Below are 16,333 nucleotides of genomic sequence, written 5' to 3' on the forward strand. Positions count from 1 at the left end.
GAGGTAGTGATGCCAAACCACCTTGTTAAAACTGTTGCAGTCCTGGTCGACAATGCTCCCAGGTGAGGTAGAGAATTCGAGAATATTGACCCAGTGATAATAAAGAAAATGTATACAACAAAGTCAAGATCAGGTGAAAATTAGAGGGGAGCTTGGAGACGACAATGTATCCATCTGTCTGATGTGCTTGATCTAATCAATGAGCAGGGCCAGGTTGTTCTGGTCAACATTTATATCTTAACTACCACTGCTAAAAATAAAATTATCTGGTCATCTACATGACTGCAGTTTGTGGGACCTTAATGTGCACAAATTGGCTGCTGTATTTGCATACATTACAACCAGAACAATGACTACAGTACTTCATTGGCTGTGAAAAACTGTGATGCCCTGGGGACCTGAAAAGTGCTGTGTGTAAATGCAAGTCACTTTTTGTGGAGTGGCTGCAGTGCTTCCAAAGGTATATTTTCTCAGGTTAAGAACAATGTTTGGGCACACCATGCAACTTGTCCTATATGTATTCGATCATGTCATCTTATAATCTTTAAACTAGCTTCCAATAGTTTATGTAAAAATCGTTACCAGCATCTCTTGCAATGCAAACAAACAACTTGCATCTAAATAGCACCTTTAATGTAGGAAAATGCTCCTGTTAAGCACCATGTGACACTATCAAAAATACTTTTAACACTGAACTACAGAAAGATATCAGGACAGGTAACCAAAAGCTTGACCAAACATGTAGTTTTAAGGAGCATCTTAAAGGAGGAAGAGTGAGGGAGAGAGGTATAGACATTTAGAGGGAATTTCAGAGCTTAGAGCCAAGGCAGCTGAAAACATGCGCAGGATACCAGAATTGGAAAAGTGCAGAGAACTCAGAGGCTTGTAGAGCTGGAGGATATAGTATGGTTATAACAAGTTTCTTCACCTGACAGTTTAGATAGATGCAAAATGCTCACATACACAAATATTTTGACTGAACATGAAACGACACCTTTACTCAAAAATATCTGCAATTATTTGTCAATACACAAGTATGGAGTAAATTTCATGTCATGTTTTAATATTTTGATAAGAAAATAAAATTTAAATAAAAATACATTTCTAAAACACTAACATGCAGATAAACAAGTGCTGGGGCTTTTAAAAGGTACAGCTTCTTGGGAGAAGTAAAGCTAATATACAACATAATACAACAGTCTGGCTTTTCAACATATACATATTAAAATATTCACTGAAGAAAACATATAAACTATAGACAGCAAAATACAAAGCAGACCTTTTCTGGAAAATGCCCACTCACGTACCAACTTGCTCAACTGTTTGTACAAAACTTAATCAACTGGTAGCGATCAATCACATGCTTTCTTTCATTGAAATTCTAATTAGTGCTGACAATCAGGAACAAGATAATTTTTCTTTTACTGAATGTTGTGTTATTTAGAGACTGCTAATTTTACATACACAAAAAAAAGTGGCATTCTGCAATTACCCAAAACAAATTTTTACTGTGGTGTCAGCCAAGAATAAATGTTTAGTTGAGTCACTTCAAAAGCCCATGCTTTTCCAACTGTTCTGCACGATGTCTTGACATATTGTCACCACCCCTACCATCCCTCAAACAGTAATCACTATTTTTGTACCTGACCGCCAAAATTAGAAATATTTGACAGACAGAATAAAGTTAAATGCTCTGGGACTCACCAACATGTATATTGGGTGAAAATATCATATGGTACAATATTTAAATATACAGTTTAGACAGGTCTCAGGAGTGTAATGTTCAGTTGACTGATCTTAGGAGTACTACAATTAGCCTCTAGCATAGGGAAGAAGTTGGGGGGGTTATGGTGGGTGTGAAAGGAAAATCAGCTAAGATTCCTGCTTCTAATCAATGCCAATGATTCTAGTCGTACACATCAGGGGGCAACATTGGGCTTGGCTATGCCGGTCTCTACAATTGAAGGTCTATCCTCCCGCATGCACTGTCCAGGAATCTTTTACACAAGGAGAGTTTATGAATTTTGGATTTTACTTTGTGATCCACTCTCACCCACAATCCCCCAACCAAAAAAACAGATCAAATCAACTGTCAACCAACGTGTGCTTTTCCAGTCAGTGAAGCAAATGAAAATCTATTTTATTGGGAAATCATTAACAGCAGGAAATTAATGGAATCAATAAGCAAAATTTTCTTTCACAAAGAGAAGGAGGCAGGGTACCGGGAGACAACATTCTTGTTCACGACAAGAAAATTGTGACTTTTAAAAAATTTCAGTTATTTGGTTCTGTTGGATGACAATGTAAATGCTTTTGGGCCCTCATTGCATATAACCTAAATTTTGAACTGCATCTTTTCAGGGAATGTGGCAAAGTAATTTATCAGCCAAGCCCTTAAAATCAGGAGGGTTACATAGCAAAAATGTTGACTTGGATGAGTATTAGTACTGGAGGGTTGCAGATCTGTACTCCAGTACGACTCACCGCCTTTGGGAAATTGAAAGAAAACACATTGTTTAGGATCAGTAGGTGCTCTTTCAAGACTTTTGTGTGTGGTTATTTTAGAATTTTGAAAACTACAATGAATACTAACATAAAAGTATCCCACTATAAACCAGTTTTCTCCTATCATTAGTACCTTTATTTATTGATGCACCTGGAAATATGAAGAGTCGATTTGTAATTAAAATCCAGTATGTCTGAGATACTGACAGCTTCCCTCCACATATCGTCCAGGCTATTAACATTTGAAAAATATTATGGTCTTGACACTATGGTCAAAAGTATTCAAGTATTTAATTAAAGTTACGATCTTCTGAGATGATAGGAGCCATAAGGCATGATGTTCAACTCTGAATAGCAGCACTTGCAGGGAATACCAAAGCTCAAACTGCTCACAGCCAGTATAAGGAATATTCAAAGAAGCCAGTCTGAACTTAACACACAACAATTACTGAAAGTGTGTGCGTGTGATGGATTAGACATTACAATTACGGTGGAAAATACTCTGAATGATTCTAGTGATCAGCAGAAATTACAGACCTTCCTAGGGTATTAAAACAAATATTTAACAGCTTCTATTCTCAGTTCATTTTTCATTAAAAGATAGAAAAATATTTAAACTATATAAAAATACCTAATGCAAGTTAAGAAAATTTGGGCAGGTCCTCAAATTTATTACAGGGCAGAAAATGAAATGGAATACACAGAACGGATGCACAATGAATAACCACGTTATGGGCAAACGGATCATTCAACTGATCTGATAAAATTGATACTAGTATCAGTTTTAAAAAAAAATTATAAATTAAGATCACCTGGGGAAGTTCAGATGATTAAAGTGCATTGAAATATTTTGTGGACTTCACATAAATGCTCGCCATCACTAAAACATTCTGTGCATCTACTAAAGGCCAGGCTCGCCGGTCTCTCAACCTTAGAAACACCAGTATAGGGATGACAAAAAATCCAAGCATTTCCAGAGACTTTTCCTGTAGAGCTTCAGCAGCTATCATGCCCTCTCTTCAACTGGGATTATTTTGCTCCAATAGGATTTTCTCTGTAACAAAAAATAAAGTCTTAAGATCACAAACCTCTTGAAATTCTTTATTACTTTATAGTGAAGAACTCCAAGAATCATGGTAAAGAAACCCAACAATGTGTCTTTAAGAAGAAGAATTTTTAAATCTGAAATTGGTTTTAGGACCATCACTAACTGAATTCTTCGAATGATCTTCTCAATAATGGCATGGTGCATCGATACAACCCACAGCAAGAGCTGAACAACATTCAGGCTTGGGTTCACAAATTGCCTATAACATTCCCACGACACAAGTGCTGGGCAATCACCATCTCCAACGGGAGAATATCTAATCATCTCTCTTTCACTTTCAATGGCCTCACCATCGCTGAATCTCTCAACAACATTTAATGACCAGAAACTAAACTGAGTCAGTCATATAAATACTGTGAACACAATGGCAGGTCGTAAGACTGAGAATTCTACGGTGAGTAACTCATGTTCTGACTCCCCATAGCTGACCCACCATTTACATGGTACAAATCAGGAGTGTGAAGGAATACTCTCCACTTCCTTGATTGTTGTTGGAACTGCACTCCTTCAAGGAGTTCAACACCATCCAAGCAAAAGTAGCCCATTTGAACTGCACCTTATCCACCACCTTAAAACATTCGCTCCTTCCATCACCGGCCACACTGCAGCAGCGTCTACCAGTTACAGGGTGCATTCCAGCAACTTGCCAAAGCTCTTCTGACAGCACCATCCAAACCCATGACCTCTAACACCTAGAATGACAAGGGTAACAGGCTCATGGGAACGCTACCACCTGCAAGTTCTCCTCCAAATCACACACCATCCTGACTTGGAACTCTATCCTTCCTTGATAGTTGGTGGGTCAAAATCCTCTCTAACAGCACTGTGGATGTACCTACACCACACAGACTTTTAGGGAGGCAGCTCACCACCTCTGTCTCAAGAACGGTAGGGATAGGAAATAAATGCTGGCCCTTTCCAAGAACTAATAAAAAAACTGAAACAATTAAGAAATTAAACCACTACTTACTCGCTGCCATATATCGCACGTATTGATCTTTTAATTCGGTACTGTTCATGAAATTCAGCCAACTTATCCACAACTACGATTATTTGCTGAAGAGTTTTAAAGGTGACTCTTGAATCTTCAATAGTAAAGTGGGAATATTCATCTTGCTCCAGCTGAGGGCCTTGATACACATCTATACTCCCACAAGCATCTACAGAGAAATTCCAGCATAATGTTGAAAACGTATTTGATGTGCTGAAGGCATCAGCAATCTTCACATTCTCTCTCAATAAGTTAGTTCAACAGTTTCTCTAAAGAACTGTGTCAACATAGTAACATATTTTTCCAAGACTAAGTCGTTCGTTGACAGACACAGAAGTCCATTGTGATGTCATAAATCACATCTAGCATATTGTTTTTCCATTTGAATTTAAATGCAAGGCTGAAGAGATGAAAATAAGAAACTCACGTTAATCATTGGGGAATCTTGGAAACTAACCTTCCATTTTCTGCAGTCTGGGCAAGTTGGCATGGAACAGCGAAAATATCCTTTCAGCTTCCCGGTCATAATCTATGGCTAGTTGGATATTTGCTGGAGAACCCCTAGAAACAAAGACAAAAACAGTAGCAATACTAACACAGGAAACAGACCGTTAAATTTGTTAAAAATACCTAAGAGAGTAGTTTCAATTGGAGTAACTGATTTGGACTAACTATATCTGAACCCTACCACAAAGCTACCCAGAACTCATGACTATAATTAACTTCCTGAATAGGTAGAGATGAAAGCTACTTGTAGTAGGACTCTTTGCCAAGTGTCATTTGGGCGAGTAAGCAGAATTGAGTTTTCTAATAATCTGGCATCATAGCTACTAGCATCTTATTTTGCAGATAAAATTGGATAAGACTATTAACTTACACTTTTATATAAAGGTAATTAGAAATTAGAACAGAATAATGCTAAGCCAAGGGAAACAAAAATCAGATTTAATCAATATCAGTATATTTTTTAATGTGGCTACAAACATCAAGAGTTAGTTATTAAGTTGGAGATTTGAGGTAGACACGAACTGGACAGCAGATGGCACCAGTCTGACAAAGCACCCCTTGTTAAACTTATTGTCAACTTGGTACTAAGTTCACCTCCTGCAAGTCTGCATAATTATCTTTATTTCATTATTTGATCTTCATTTACTGCCTTTGTTCAGAATCAGCCTCCATGTTTAAAGGAACATGGCCAAGAAAATATTTTTAACTTAGAATGACTCACCCAGTACAACTTGTACAACCAGCAGCTTTCTCGTCTGTATTTTTGCAGCAGATCCAGTTTCCAGATAAAAAAGCACAAGGATGATAAACGTGCAGCCTCTCGGGATTGCAACGACTCACTCTGGTGATCATCTCAATCCATTCATTGGCCTCCACACAGTTACTGGCTTGAACATAAAGTGGTCTTTCAGGTCTTTCAATACTGAGGACTTGAAACATCTGAAGACAAAGAACTAGTGTTATTCAAATCTTCTTTTGAATTCTTAATGAACAATAATCAGGGTTAGGGGAGGGCAAAGCGGCATCCTTATCGCTTCTTTAGGCTTATCAACACAATAACCTAATTCTCTGTGTATATTACCAAAATTACCATAACCTTCCATTAGAAGTGACTAATGGTTAGTAATTGTTGAAAAAAGAGGCACGTCTAAGCTTTTCATCTTGCACTCATCAGGACACTTTGCAAGAATACCAATATAATGGGAAAACAACAATTTATAGTGTGTGAGAAGAGTATGCTGATTGGTTGGCAAGTGGCATTGCCATAGAGAATGCACCAGTGATGGTGACTGACAGTTAACTGCCAAACATTGTTTGAAATTTAAACCAGGCAGCTTGGCTCTGATTGGTCAAGGCATTTCCCTGAGGAATGAGACACCAAATGGTTTGTTTAGCTGAAACAGGCGCAATGTGTGTACATGTTCTTTCTGTCTGCAAAAAACAGGGCCCTGTGCATTAATATATGTAGCTTCCAGTACACACAAATGCGCCACACTGTGAGCTCGACTGACAATTTTAAATTGGCTGTCAGCGTTAATTCTTAGCACACTGAGCATTATTTAGCAAATGTTGTCCAATCGAAGAATCACATCTAATGTCAGACACTGTGTTTTGAGTTATGCAAGCACGGGCTGGTTGGATATGGTCTGCCCATACTCTCAGCAGCTGAGACATGCTGTTTCATATGGTACGCCAGCCTTTGGGGATGTACAGCCTACATACCTAGCACTCAAACAGAATCCAACATTAGTGATGCTAACCCTCTATAAATTGTAAGTTGAACACTATTGGAACAGTAGCCCAGATGTTCCTAAAACATTTTGATGTGACTATGGCAAGGTACCATTTTCTTGAAGAAATTTGTTTGGAATGGATTAATGCAGCTTTATGTCTAAACACATGGAAATTTTCCCTTCCAAAATACATCTGTCAAAATTCTCTGCCACTCATTTACATAGCTCCATGCCCCAAACAATCAACCAGTTTACATGAGCTTCCTGCTTTTAGGTCACTAATGTGGTGTAGATTTACTCCCACTCCCAGAGATTTAGGTCCAGCACACTCATAGTAAGCCGACATTGGTGTAATTTGAGGTTTCTGGATCTTAGTTACTCAACCAAAGTGCTGTCAGTCTCAGAAAAATTTCAGTTACCTCCTCCTTTTGTGTTAAGAACTAAACGGCTGGAATGGTGCTCCCAACGGATATACTCCTTTTGCATAATAATGAGGAAGAGCAGCAGCAGAGGCAAGAGGCTCAAAAGCCCATTTGCTCTTACCTTTACTGCTGTGCTGCATTTGCATTTGTTTTATGCTGGTCTTTAAGTTTCTGGCAAAAGTAAATAAGCTACACAGAAATATGGCCGTAAGTTCCCAATGGCAGGATCAGCATAGAAATCAATGTAAATTTCAGCAATAATGGCACTGAGGAAACTCTGGGTGGCTTAGTTTAGAAATATTAAAGGCAATGAAGATGTTGTTCAAAAGATAAATGACGATAAAAGGAATGAAAGGCTTGAGTGACAATGAAAACCTGGCTTGTTAGAGCAATCAAGGTTCAGAGGAAATTTAGCATACCTCTTCAAAATTGAGAGATTTTGTAAAATAAACTGAGAAACTAGCTTTGAGCACTTGGAAAGTCAGAAACAGGAAGGATTAAAATTAAGGCTGACACCAAAAGATGAAAGGAAAGGTTAGAATTTTTTTTATCCAGAAGCAGTGGTGGAAGTAGTATTTAGTATATAGAGTATACTATTTTAGTATATAGAGAATAGTATAGTGGATAAATAGTTGAAAAGAAAAAAATGTATAATAGGGTAAGGGAAAAGGACAGAGGAATGGGGCTAAGAGATCTGGCATACAAACAAACACATTAGGAGGAGTAAGGGGCTGAATGGCCTCCTTCTGTGGTATAGAATTCTATGAAATCCAACTTAAAGTGGACATAGGTGAAAGCAAAATACTGCGGATGCTGGAAAGCTGAAACAAAAATAAAAATTGCTGGAAAAACTCAGCAGGTCTGACCGCATCTGTGGAGAGGAAGATAGAGTTAATGTTTTGAGTCCAGATGACTCTTCTTTAGTTATAATTATACTGATATAAAAAACATTCCAAAGCATAAACCTTTCTGGAGGCTAGTAGAGTTAAACAACAAATTATGATTCTGGAAGCTGGTCCTCTTAAATCTCTGAGAAGCCTCAGTGCTTCTGTACCACATATGGCTGTCCATCACCCTCAGAGTATGTTGTAGATTCACTTATGAAAATTTGGGCTAGCATCACTGTTCATAACTATGCCCCAGCAATTGTATGGGAGATCAATTAGAAGCTCCCTCCTTCAAGATGAATGGAAAATAATTCAAGGGACTGTGATGGAGGTGAATCAGCCCACTGATTTCTCAAGGCCATATTTTTCAGGGCACTTAATCCATTTGGATTGATGGTCACTCCTTTGGAAATTAGACAATTTACTTAGACCACTTAAAAGTCAATTGTTCCCACTAAAAACCATCAAAGAAATGACAGCAGCCATCAGGCTCAGGGTATATAGATACCACAAGTAAAGGAAGGCACGGAACACACAACTTTGTTGGTCACAACTGTTGACTCCTTGGGACAAAGGAGTTATGTGAAAGAAAGTTTAACTGAATGTCAGCTCCTATAAATGGGCTGGATGGAAATGAACTTCTGATACATTGCATGAATTCTGAAAGTGAACTTACAGTCTAGCCACTGAAATGACAACATGGTTTGAGCAAATTATGAACTTGCAGCCACATTTTATCTCACAAAGCAGTTGCTGGAATTTGTCTTTACATGCAAACCAAATGTTGTGAAAAACAGGAATTCACCATTGAAGATTTTTTGCCAAATGCCATCATACTTCAAGCTTAGCTGCTCATTAAAGCAAGAGAGATTAATGTTCCTATGAAGATGGCCATTAATCCCATCTACATCTTCCTTCCTTAGAAACCTTCAGTTTTCCCCCATTCCAACATCCAACTTGTAGTTGTAGTGATCTTGCCTCCACTGCCCTACTTAGGGAACCATTCCGGACATTAATCTCTCTTTTGAAAGAAAGTTTTCTTCCTGAATTTATATGAATTTGCACCCTGTTCTCTCCTCCTCGTGTCAAGAGGAGTTTGTGGGGCGTTTACTGGACTTGCCTTTAAAAAATATAATTAATACAATCACTGGAATAATACCAATGCTTCAGTTTCCCTTTTCACAAAAGTGAAACCAGATACTGAAAAAAAATTAAAAATCTAAATAATTTCTACTTTTAGTCCAAAAATATGATGCACAAAAACTAATAAAGTTTAGAAATGTGCAACCAATCATAGGTAGCCTATCTTCTAAATTATCATTTTATTACATTCCAAATAGATAACCCTAAATTAAGTGGGTTGAGAGATTATGAATCTGTTTTAAATTATCCCCTTAATCTCACTAGTCTTTCCATTTTAGTGAGCTATAGCAAATCATGGTTATAAATTCTGATTAAAATGGCTCCCAAGCAATGTCCCCTCTAAATTCTTTGTTGTGTGCAGCCTGCTCGTTTGAATGTGCAGTATCTTTAATTTTTTTTGTGCAGTCACAGGTATTAGGTGTAGTAAAGGGAACAACTTGTAAGTGGCCTGTGCTCTACCTTCTGAGTTCTCTGTGAGCTGTGTGCGCAAGCTCAACTCTTAAGGAAACAAAAACAAAAATATCTGGAAAAACTCAGCAGGTCTGGCAGCATCTGCGGAGAGGAACACAGTTAACGTTTCGAGTCCGAATGACCCTTCAACAGAACTAAGTAAAAATAGAAGAGAGGTGAAATATAAGCTGGTTTAAGGGGGGGTGGAACAAGTAGAGCTGGATAGAGGGCCAGTGATAGGTGGAGATAACCAAAAGATGTCACAGACAAAAGGCCAAAGAGGTGTTGAAGGTGGTGATATTATCTAAGGAATGTGCTAATTAACGGTAGAAAGCAGGACAAGCAAGGTACAGATAGCCCTGGTGGGGTGAAGGAATCAAAAAAGGCTAAAAGGTAGAGATAAAACAATGGATGGAAATACATTTAAAAATAATGGAAATAGGTGGGAAAAGAAAAATCTATATAAATTATTGGGAAAAAAAAGGGGCGGGGAAGGAAATCGGAAAGGGGGTGGGGATGGAGGAGAGAGTTCATGATCTAAAATTGTTGAACTCAATATTCAGTCCAGAAGGCTGTAAAGTGCCTAGTCAGAAGATGAGGTGCTGTTCCTCCAGTTTGCGTTGAGCTTCACTGGAACAATACAGCAAGCCGAGGACGGACATGGGGGCATGAGAGCACGATGAAGTGTTGAAATGGCAAGCAACAGGGAGGTCTGGGTAATGCTTGCGGACAGACCAAAGGTGTTCTGCAAAGCGGTCATCCAGTCTGCGTTTGGTCTCTCCAATGTAGAGGAAACCGCATTGGGAGCAACGAATGCAGTAGACTAAATTGAGGGAAGTGCAAGTGAAATGCTGCTTCACTTGAAAAGTGTGTTTGGGCCCTTGGACGGTGAGGAGAGAGGAAGTAAAGGGGCAGGTGTTGCGCCTTCTGCGGTTGCATGGGAAGGTGCCGTGGGAGGGGTTTGAGGTGTAGGGAGTGATGGAGGAGTGGACCAAGGTGTCCCGGAGGGAACGGTCCCTGCGGAATGCTTTCAACTCTTAGGGAACATTGCTCCCAATAAATCTTGAACTGGCTCATCAAAATATCATTTGCAGTTCTCATTCTCATATGAAAAATACATCACTTGCAAAAAAGAGAAGTGAAGCTAAATCCTTTACAGCTAACGCTACGTCCTTTAGGAAGTCTTGCAATGTATCGAAATCATATTTTGGCATTAGCAGACTACTTTTTGCATTAAGACTTAAAAGGATTCAAATGTTTAATTGGACAGCTGGTTTAATGTGTGATTAAATTCAGTATATAAACAGACCCCAGATAGTGATGGCCCATTCTCAAACATGTTTGGCAGATTCAATGCAGAAAACTGGGTTTGCCATGACACTACCAATAATATTGCCTGTGTTCTAACTTGCACAAAGTCCCTTTCACCCACAGCCCCTGTGGTGCCGACCTACGTTGGCTCCCGGTTAAGCAATGTCTTAATTTAAAAAAACTCATCCTAGTTTCCAAATCATTCCATGGCCACGCCATTTCCTACCATTGCAATTTCTCCTAGCTGTAATAGTCCTCCAACATATCTGCGCTGCTCTAATTCTGGCCTCTTGAGCATTTCTGATTTTAATTGTTCCACTGTTGCTGGCCATGAGTTCTGGAATTCCCTCTCTTTCCACCTTTATTACACTCCCTAAAAATATGACCAAGCTAGTATCTCCCTTAGGTGACTTGGTGTCAAATCTTGTTTTATAATGCTCTTGCAAAGTGCCTGGGAACATTTTATTACTATATAAATATATATATATATATATATATATATATACATACACACATACTGCACTGTATAAATGCAAATTGTTGTTAGAAGATATTTGCCAGACTTCTGACATTGGTTTAATACAGCAGCTCAAGTAATTAATCAAATTTCAATGCAGGGACAGCTGGTGGCAATTTTGCCAAATTCTAATACACTAAACCAGTTGCAATGATAGATCACTGATGCCCTGATTGCCAGTCTCACATTCATCATTTCATATACTGACTAGTTGGAAAAAGAGACTCTAGCTCTTAAGGCTAATGTAGAGGGTAATGACAACATATATATTAAATGAAGTAGAGGTATAGATGGTGAGAGAGACAAGCTGAGAGTCTAACAGAAGGGGGTCAAGTCAGATGATGAGTGCAGCTCAATGAAGCCACATTATCTTGTCATATCAATAGCAAAGTTCAACATAGTTTGACCCAAGGAACATAAGCCATGCCAAAACTTTGACATATTGAAGCAGGTGATGTCTTCTTCAAATTTTAAACTTGGCTCCAACATAAAAAGATCAATTATTCATTATATGTGCCAGCTTTATTCTTGAAAGAGCAATGCCACTTAGGAGTTGAAACTAATGGTGGCTCAAGCTTATGCTTTATCCAAACTTCAGTTTTCAAGACATTTGAATGTTTTTCTTGACATCTTTCAAGATTCATCGTCTTACTCTCCTATTCCTACCCCAACCAAGAATTAATTCAGCAGTAACTGAAAAATCTAATCTAGAAAGGCTGCAGACATCAAATGTGGTCTGTGAGCTTGCATTTGAGGCAAAGATGTATTTAGAGTTTCAGATTGCAAGTAACTTGACTGTTGCAGGACATGAGAAAAATTCACTATTATTCTTAACATTAAACACAAAACCAAGCTCTCCCAACAATGTAAACATGTATCTCAGAAATAAAACAGAATGACAGGATAAAATCCAGCTATACAGAGGTAAAATACCATGGTTGCTGGAAATTTGAAATGTGAACAAACAATGCTGGAAATATTCAGGTCAGACAGCATCTGTGGAGAGAGAAACTGAGTTAACGTTTTAGGTTGGTGGCCCTTCGTCAGACCAGTTCTGACTAAAGGTCATCAAACTGGAATGTTAATTCTGCATTTCCAGCATTTTCTGCTTAGATTTAAGAAAAAACAGCTTCTTATATGTATTTCCACAAGCTACTTTAGAATGGAGTTGTCACATACGTTTTTTTTGTTGAAGCATCTTTCTTCAAGTTTCTCAACTGCAATAATGTTCTTAATCAGGATACTGTATAGGGGCTCTTTACCTATGCAAATAGATTCAACAAATAGTTAGGATTCACCTGTATCATTTTGGACTGTAACACAATCAGAATTAAGAAAATGACATTTCAATGAGAGTTGAGTACCCAGTCCACAGTGTTTGCTAAATTAAAGCAATGCTTTGCACAATACTGGAATGCTTCCATAAAACATATCTACTGTTGGGTTGATAACAAGTAAAAGGTTCAGAGTTTCAACGTTCCCCACCACCTCAATCTTAATATTTTTTTAAAAATATGATGTAGGTCAAAAATGATTATGTTTTTCCTGACTTTAAAGCAAGCTCAGTACTTAAACTGAGTCTCTCAATTCCAAAAGGCAAGTGGATGCAAAGGAATTAGGTTACATTGATAGCCAACAACTAGCTGAAAACTTCTGAGAAAATGCCAACTTTAACATGTCACTTTAATTGGATGAGGTTTTCCTCTCCCTGTAGTGATTAGCTGCAGGTTTTGATGTGATAAAAAGATTCCGATTCATTTATCATTCTTTGGATTGACAGATCCCGGAAACACTTTTGCACCTGATCCTACAGCCAGCCAACAGACTGGCACAAAATATTCCACTAAAAAGGGGCCACATATCCCGTCTTCAGACACAAAGAACACAAAACCAAGCTCGTCAATGAATGTCTCAATCCAATCTTTAGGAACAAAAATACTTATTACATCTGAGGCAACATACTGACTGAATTCAAACCTTCAAAATCAGGGGCAATGGTGTACATGTTATGAAGCTGGACTAGCAATCCAGATTCTAAACTAATAATTCAGAAAACATACATGCAATATTTTACCATGGCTCTTTGTGAATTTTAATTCGGTTTAAAAAGAGAATCTGGAAATAAAAATCTGCTATTAGTAAAAAAAAATACCGATGAAGCGATCAATTAAATGTTGGGAAAACTGAAGTCATTATTTTCAGTCCTGAGGTGGGAGTGGGTTTGGGAATACTCAACATTGACTCCAGTCCCCATGAAGTCTCGTTTCAAGTCAAACTTGACCAAGGAAACTTTTTTCTGATTACCACCAATTGTCCCCCACTCAGCCAAATAAACCAATACTCCTGCTAGCACTATGCTCTGGGATAGATTAACAGTTCTAGCTGCTCAAAATTAGGCACCCATGAGGAATTCCAAACCATTGGTAGCAGGAGAATTATATACCATCACAATCTGTAAACTCTTGACCTGACGAAACCCTCGCTCCTCCAGCATCATTAATAAGCCTGGTTCACTGAGAGGTGGAGAGAACCATGCCAAGAGTACAAGCAGGTGTAGCTAAAAACAAGGTGCCAACCTGGTGAAGTTACAACACAGGACTACCTTTACGATAAACAGCAAACGTTGTACACTATAGCAAAACTAAGCAATCTTACAAACAACCCTGGCCAACATCTATTCAGTGTTGAGGCTTGGCCCTGTTGACATTGAAACACCATATGACTCCAACTCTTTTCCAGTAAGACTACTCTGAACCATAGTTTGCCCCATGAGTTCAGCCAGCTTCCTTTGATAAGTCCTTCAAAGATTTACCAACAGCTAAATGCATGATTCCAGATGCTGCACAGCCACATACTGCCATTTGTATCTATTTCACAATAGGACTAAAGATGTCTTGTAGAGATGAAGCAATATCAGTTAGAGTTGGGCTGCAGCACCAAAATTGGAGTCCCCAGTAGCTTATGGTTTGAGTTTCAAATTGAAGGTTGTAGTGTAAACTTGCTCATATAGTTTGGATTCCGAAGGACCGAGCAAAACAGATGGAACTTGCCAGTTATTAATTTAAAAACAAAAATCTTCAATTAAAAGTCTTTGTTAAATTAGTTGTTAATCTAGAGGATTTTAACCAAAACAGCATGTACTCTGGCTCTACATTTCATAAGAATGACCTTGTGTCCTAACCATTCTATCATTTTTTTTATTCATTCAGGGGGTGTGGGCATCACTGGCTAGGCCAGCATTTATTGCCCATCCCCAATTGCCTTTGAGAAGGTGGTGGTGAATTGCAGCGGTTCAAAGCAGCAGCTCACCACCATCTTCTCGAGGACAATTAGGGATGGGCAGTATCCCCCACTATCAACATCCGGGCAGTGGGTGGGTGGGGGAGTGTTACCATTGACCAGAAACTCAACTGGACGAACCATATAAATAATCTTGCTACAAGAGTAGGTCAGAGGCTAGGAATCCTGCGGCAAGTAACTCACATCCAGACTCCCTAAAGCCTGTCCACCATCTACAAGGCACAAGTCAGGAGTGTGATGGAGTACTCCCCACTTGCCTGGATGAGTGCAGCTCTAACAATATTCAAGAAGCTTGACACCATCCAGGACAAAGCAGCTCACTTGATTGGCACCCCATCCACAAACATTCACTCCCTTCACCATCAACGCACTGTAGCAGCAGTGTGTATTATCTACAAGATGCACTACAGAATCTCACCAAGGCTCTTTAGACAGCACCTCCCAAACCCACAACCACTACCATCTAGAAAGACAAGGGTAGCAGATACATGAGAACACCCCAACTTGGACATTCCTCTCCAAGCCACTCACCATTCTGACTTGGAAATATATCGCCGCTCCTTCAATGTTGCTGGATCAAGATCCTGGAACTCATGCCCTAACAGCACAATGGGTGTACCTACACCACATGGACTACAGCGTTTCAGGGAGGCAGATCACCATCAGCTTCTTGAGGGCAATTAGTGGTGGACAATAAATGCTGGTCTAGCCAGTGAAGCCCACATTCCTTGACTAAAAGAATAAATGCTGGTCTATTCAGCGACACCCACATCACAGGAATGAATGAAAAAAATTAGAGAATGGTTATGACACTGGAGACCATTGGGGCCTGTCGTGCCCATGTCAGCTCTCTAAGAGCTACTTAGCTGGTCCCGCTGCCTTGCCTTTTCCTGGTCATCCTGCAAACTCTCTTGTGATAATTATTCAACTCCCTTTTGAAAGCCACAATTCAATCTGTCACCACCATACACTCAGCTTGTCGATTCCAGGTTTTCCTCATGTCACCTTTGGTTCTTTTGCTAATCACCTTAAATCAGTGCCTTCTGGTTCTCGACCCTTCAGCTAATGAGAACTGTTTCTCCCTGTCTACTCTGTCCAGGCCCCTAATGATTTTCAACAGCTCTATCACATTTCTTCTCAACCTTCTCTCCTCTGAGGAGAACATTCACTGCTTTGTCAATCTATCCACGTAACTGAAATCTCTCATCCCTGGAACCATTCTGGTAAACTCCTCTGGACCCTATCAAAAAGTGGTGTCCAGAATTGAACAATACTCCAGTTGAGGCAAAAGGAATGTTTCATAAAGGTTCATTATAACTTCCTTGCTTTTGAAATCTATATCTCCCTATAAAGCCCAGGATTCCGTAAACCTTATTAACCTCTTTCTGAATCTGCCTTGCCACCTTCAACAATTTGTGCCCAAAAATCCCTACGCCCCTTTGCTCCTGTGCTTTTTAGA

General features: G+C 39.1%; 1 protein-coding gene across 1 annotated transcript in view; it reads right to left on the reverse strand.

Annotated features, from left to right (window-relative positions):
* Window positions 1-1,042: 1,042 nt before the first annotated feature.
* rasa2 (RAS p21 protein activator 2) overlaps window positions 1,043-16,333 on the reverse strand; it is a 148,804-nt gene continuing 133,513 nt past the window's right edge. The window contains exons 20-24 of the mRNA XM_078564162.1: window positions 12,754-12,836; window positions 5,833-6,050; window positions 5,062-5,165; window positions 4,584-4,773; window positions 1,043-3,559 (exon numbers count right to left, since the gene is read on the reverse strand). Of these exons, the coding sequence (XP_078420288.1) occupies window positions 3,535-3,559; window positions 4,584-4,773; window positions 5,062-5,165; window positions 5,833-6,050; window positions 12,754-12,836 (620 nt within the window). The 3' untranslated portion in view covers window positions 1,043-3,534. The remainder of the gene's footprint in view (window positions 3,560-4,583; window positions 4,774-5,061; window positions 5,166-5,832; window positions 6,051-12,753; window positions 12,837-16,333) is intronic.

Source organism: Cetorhinus maximus, chromosome 19 (genome assembly GCF_964194155.1).
Source record: "Cetorhinus maximus chromosome 19, sCetMax3.hap1.1, whole genome shotgun sequence".
In the NCBI taxonomy this organism is placed as follows: Eukaryota; Metazoa; Chordata; class Chondrichthyes; order Lamniformes; family Cetorhinidae; genus Cetorhinus; species Cetorhinus maximus.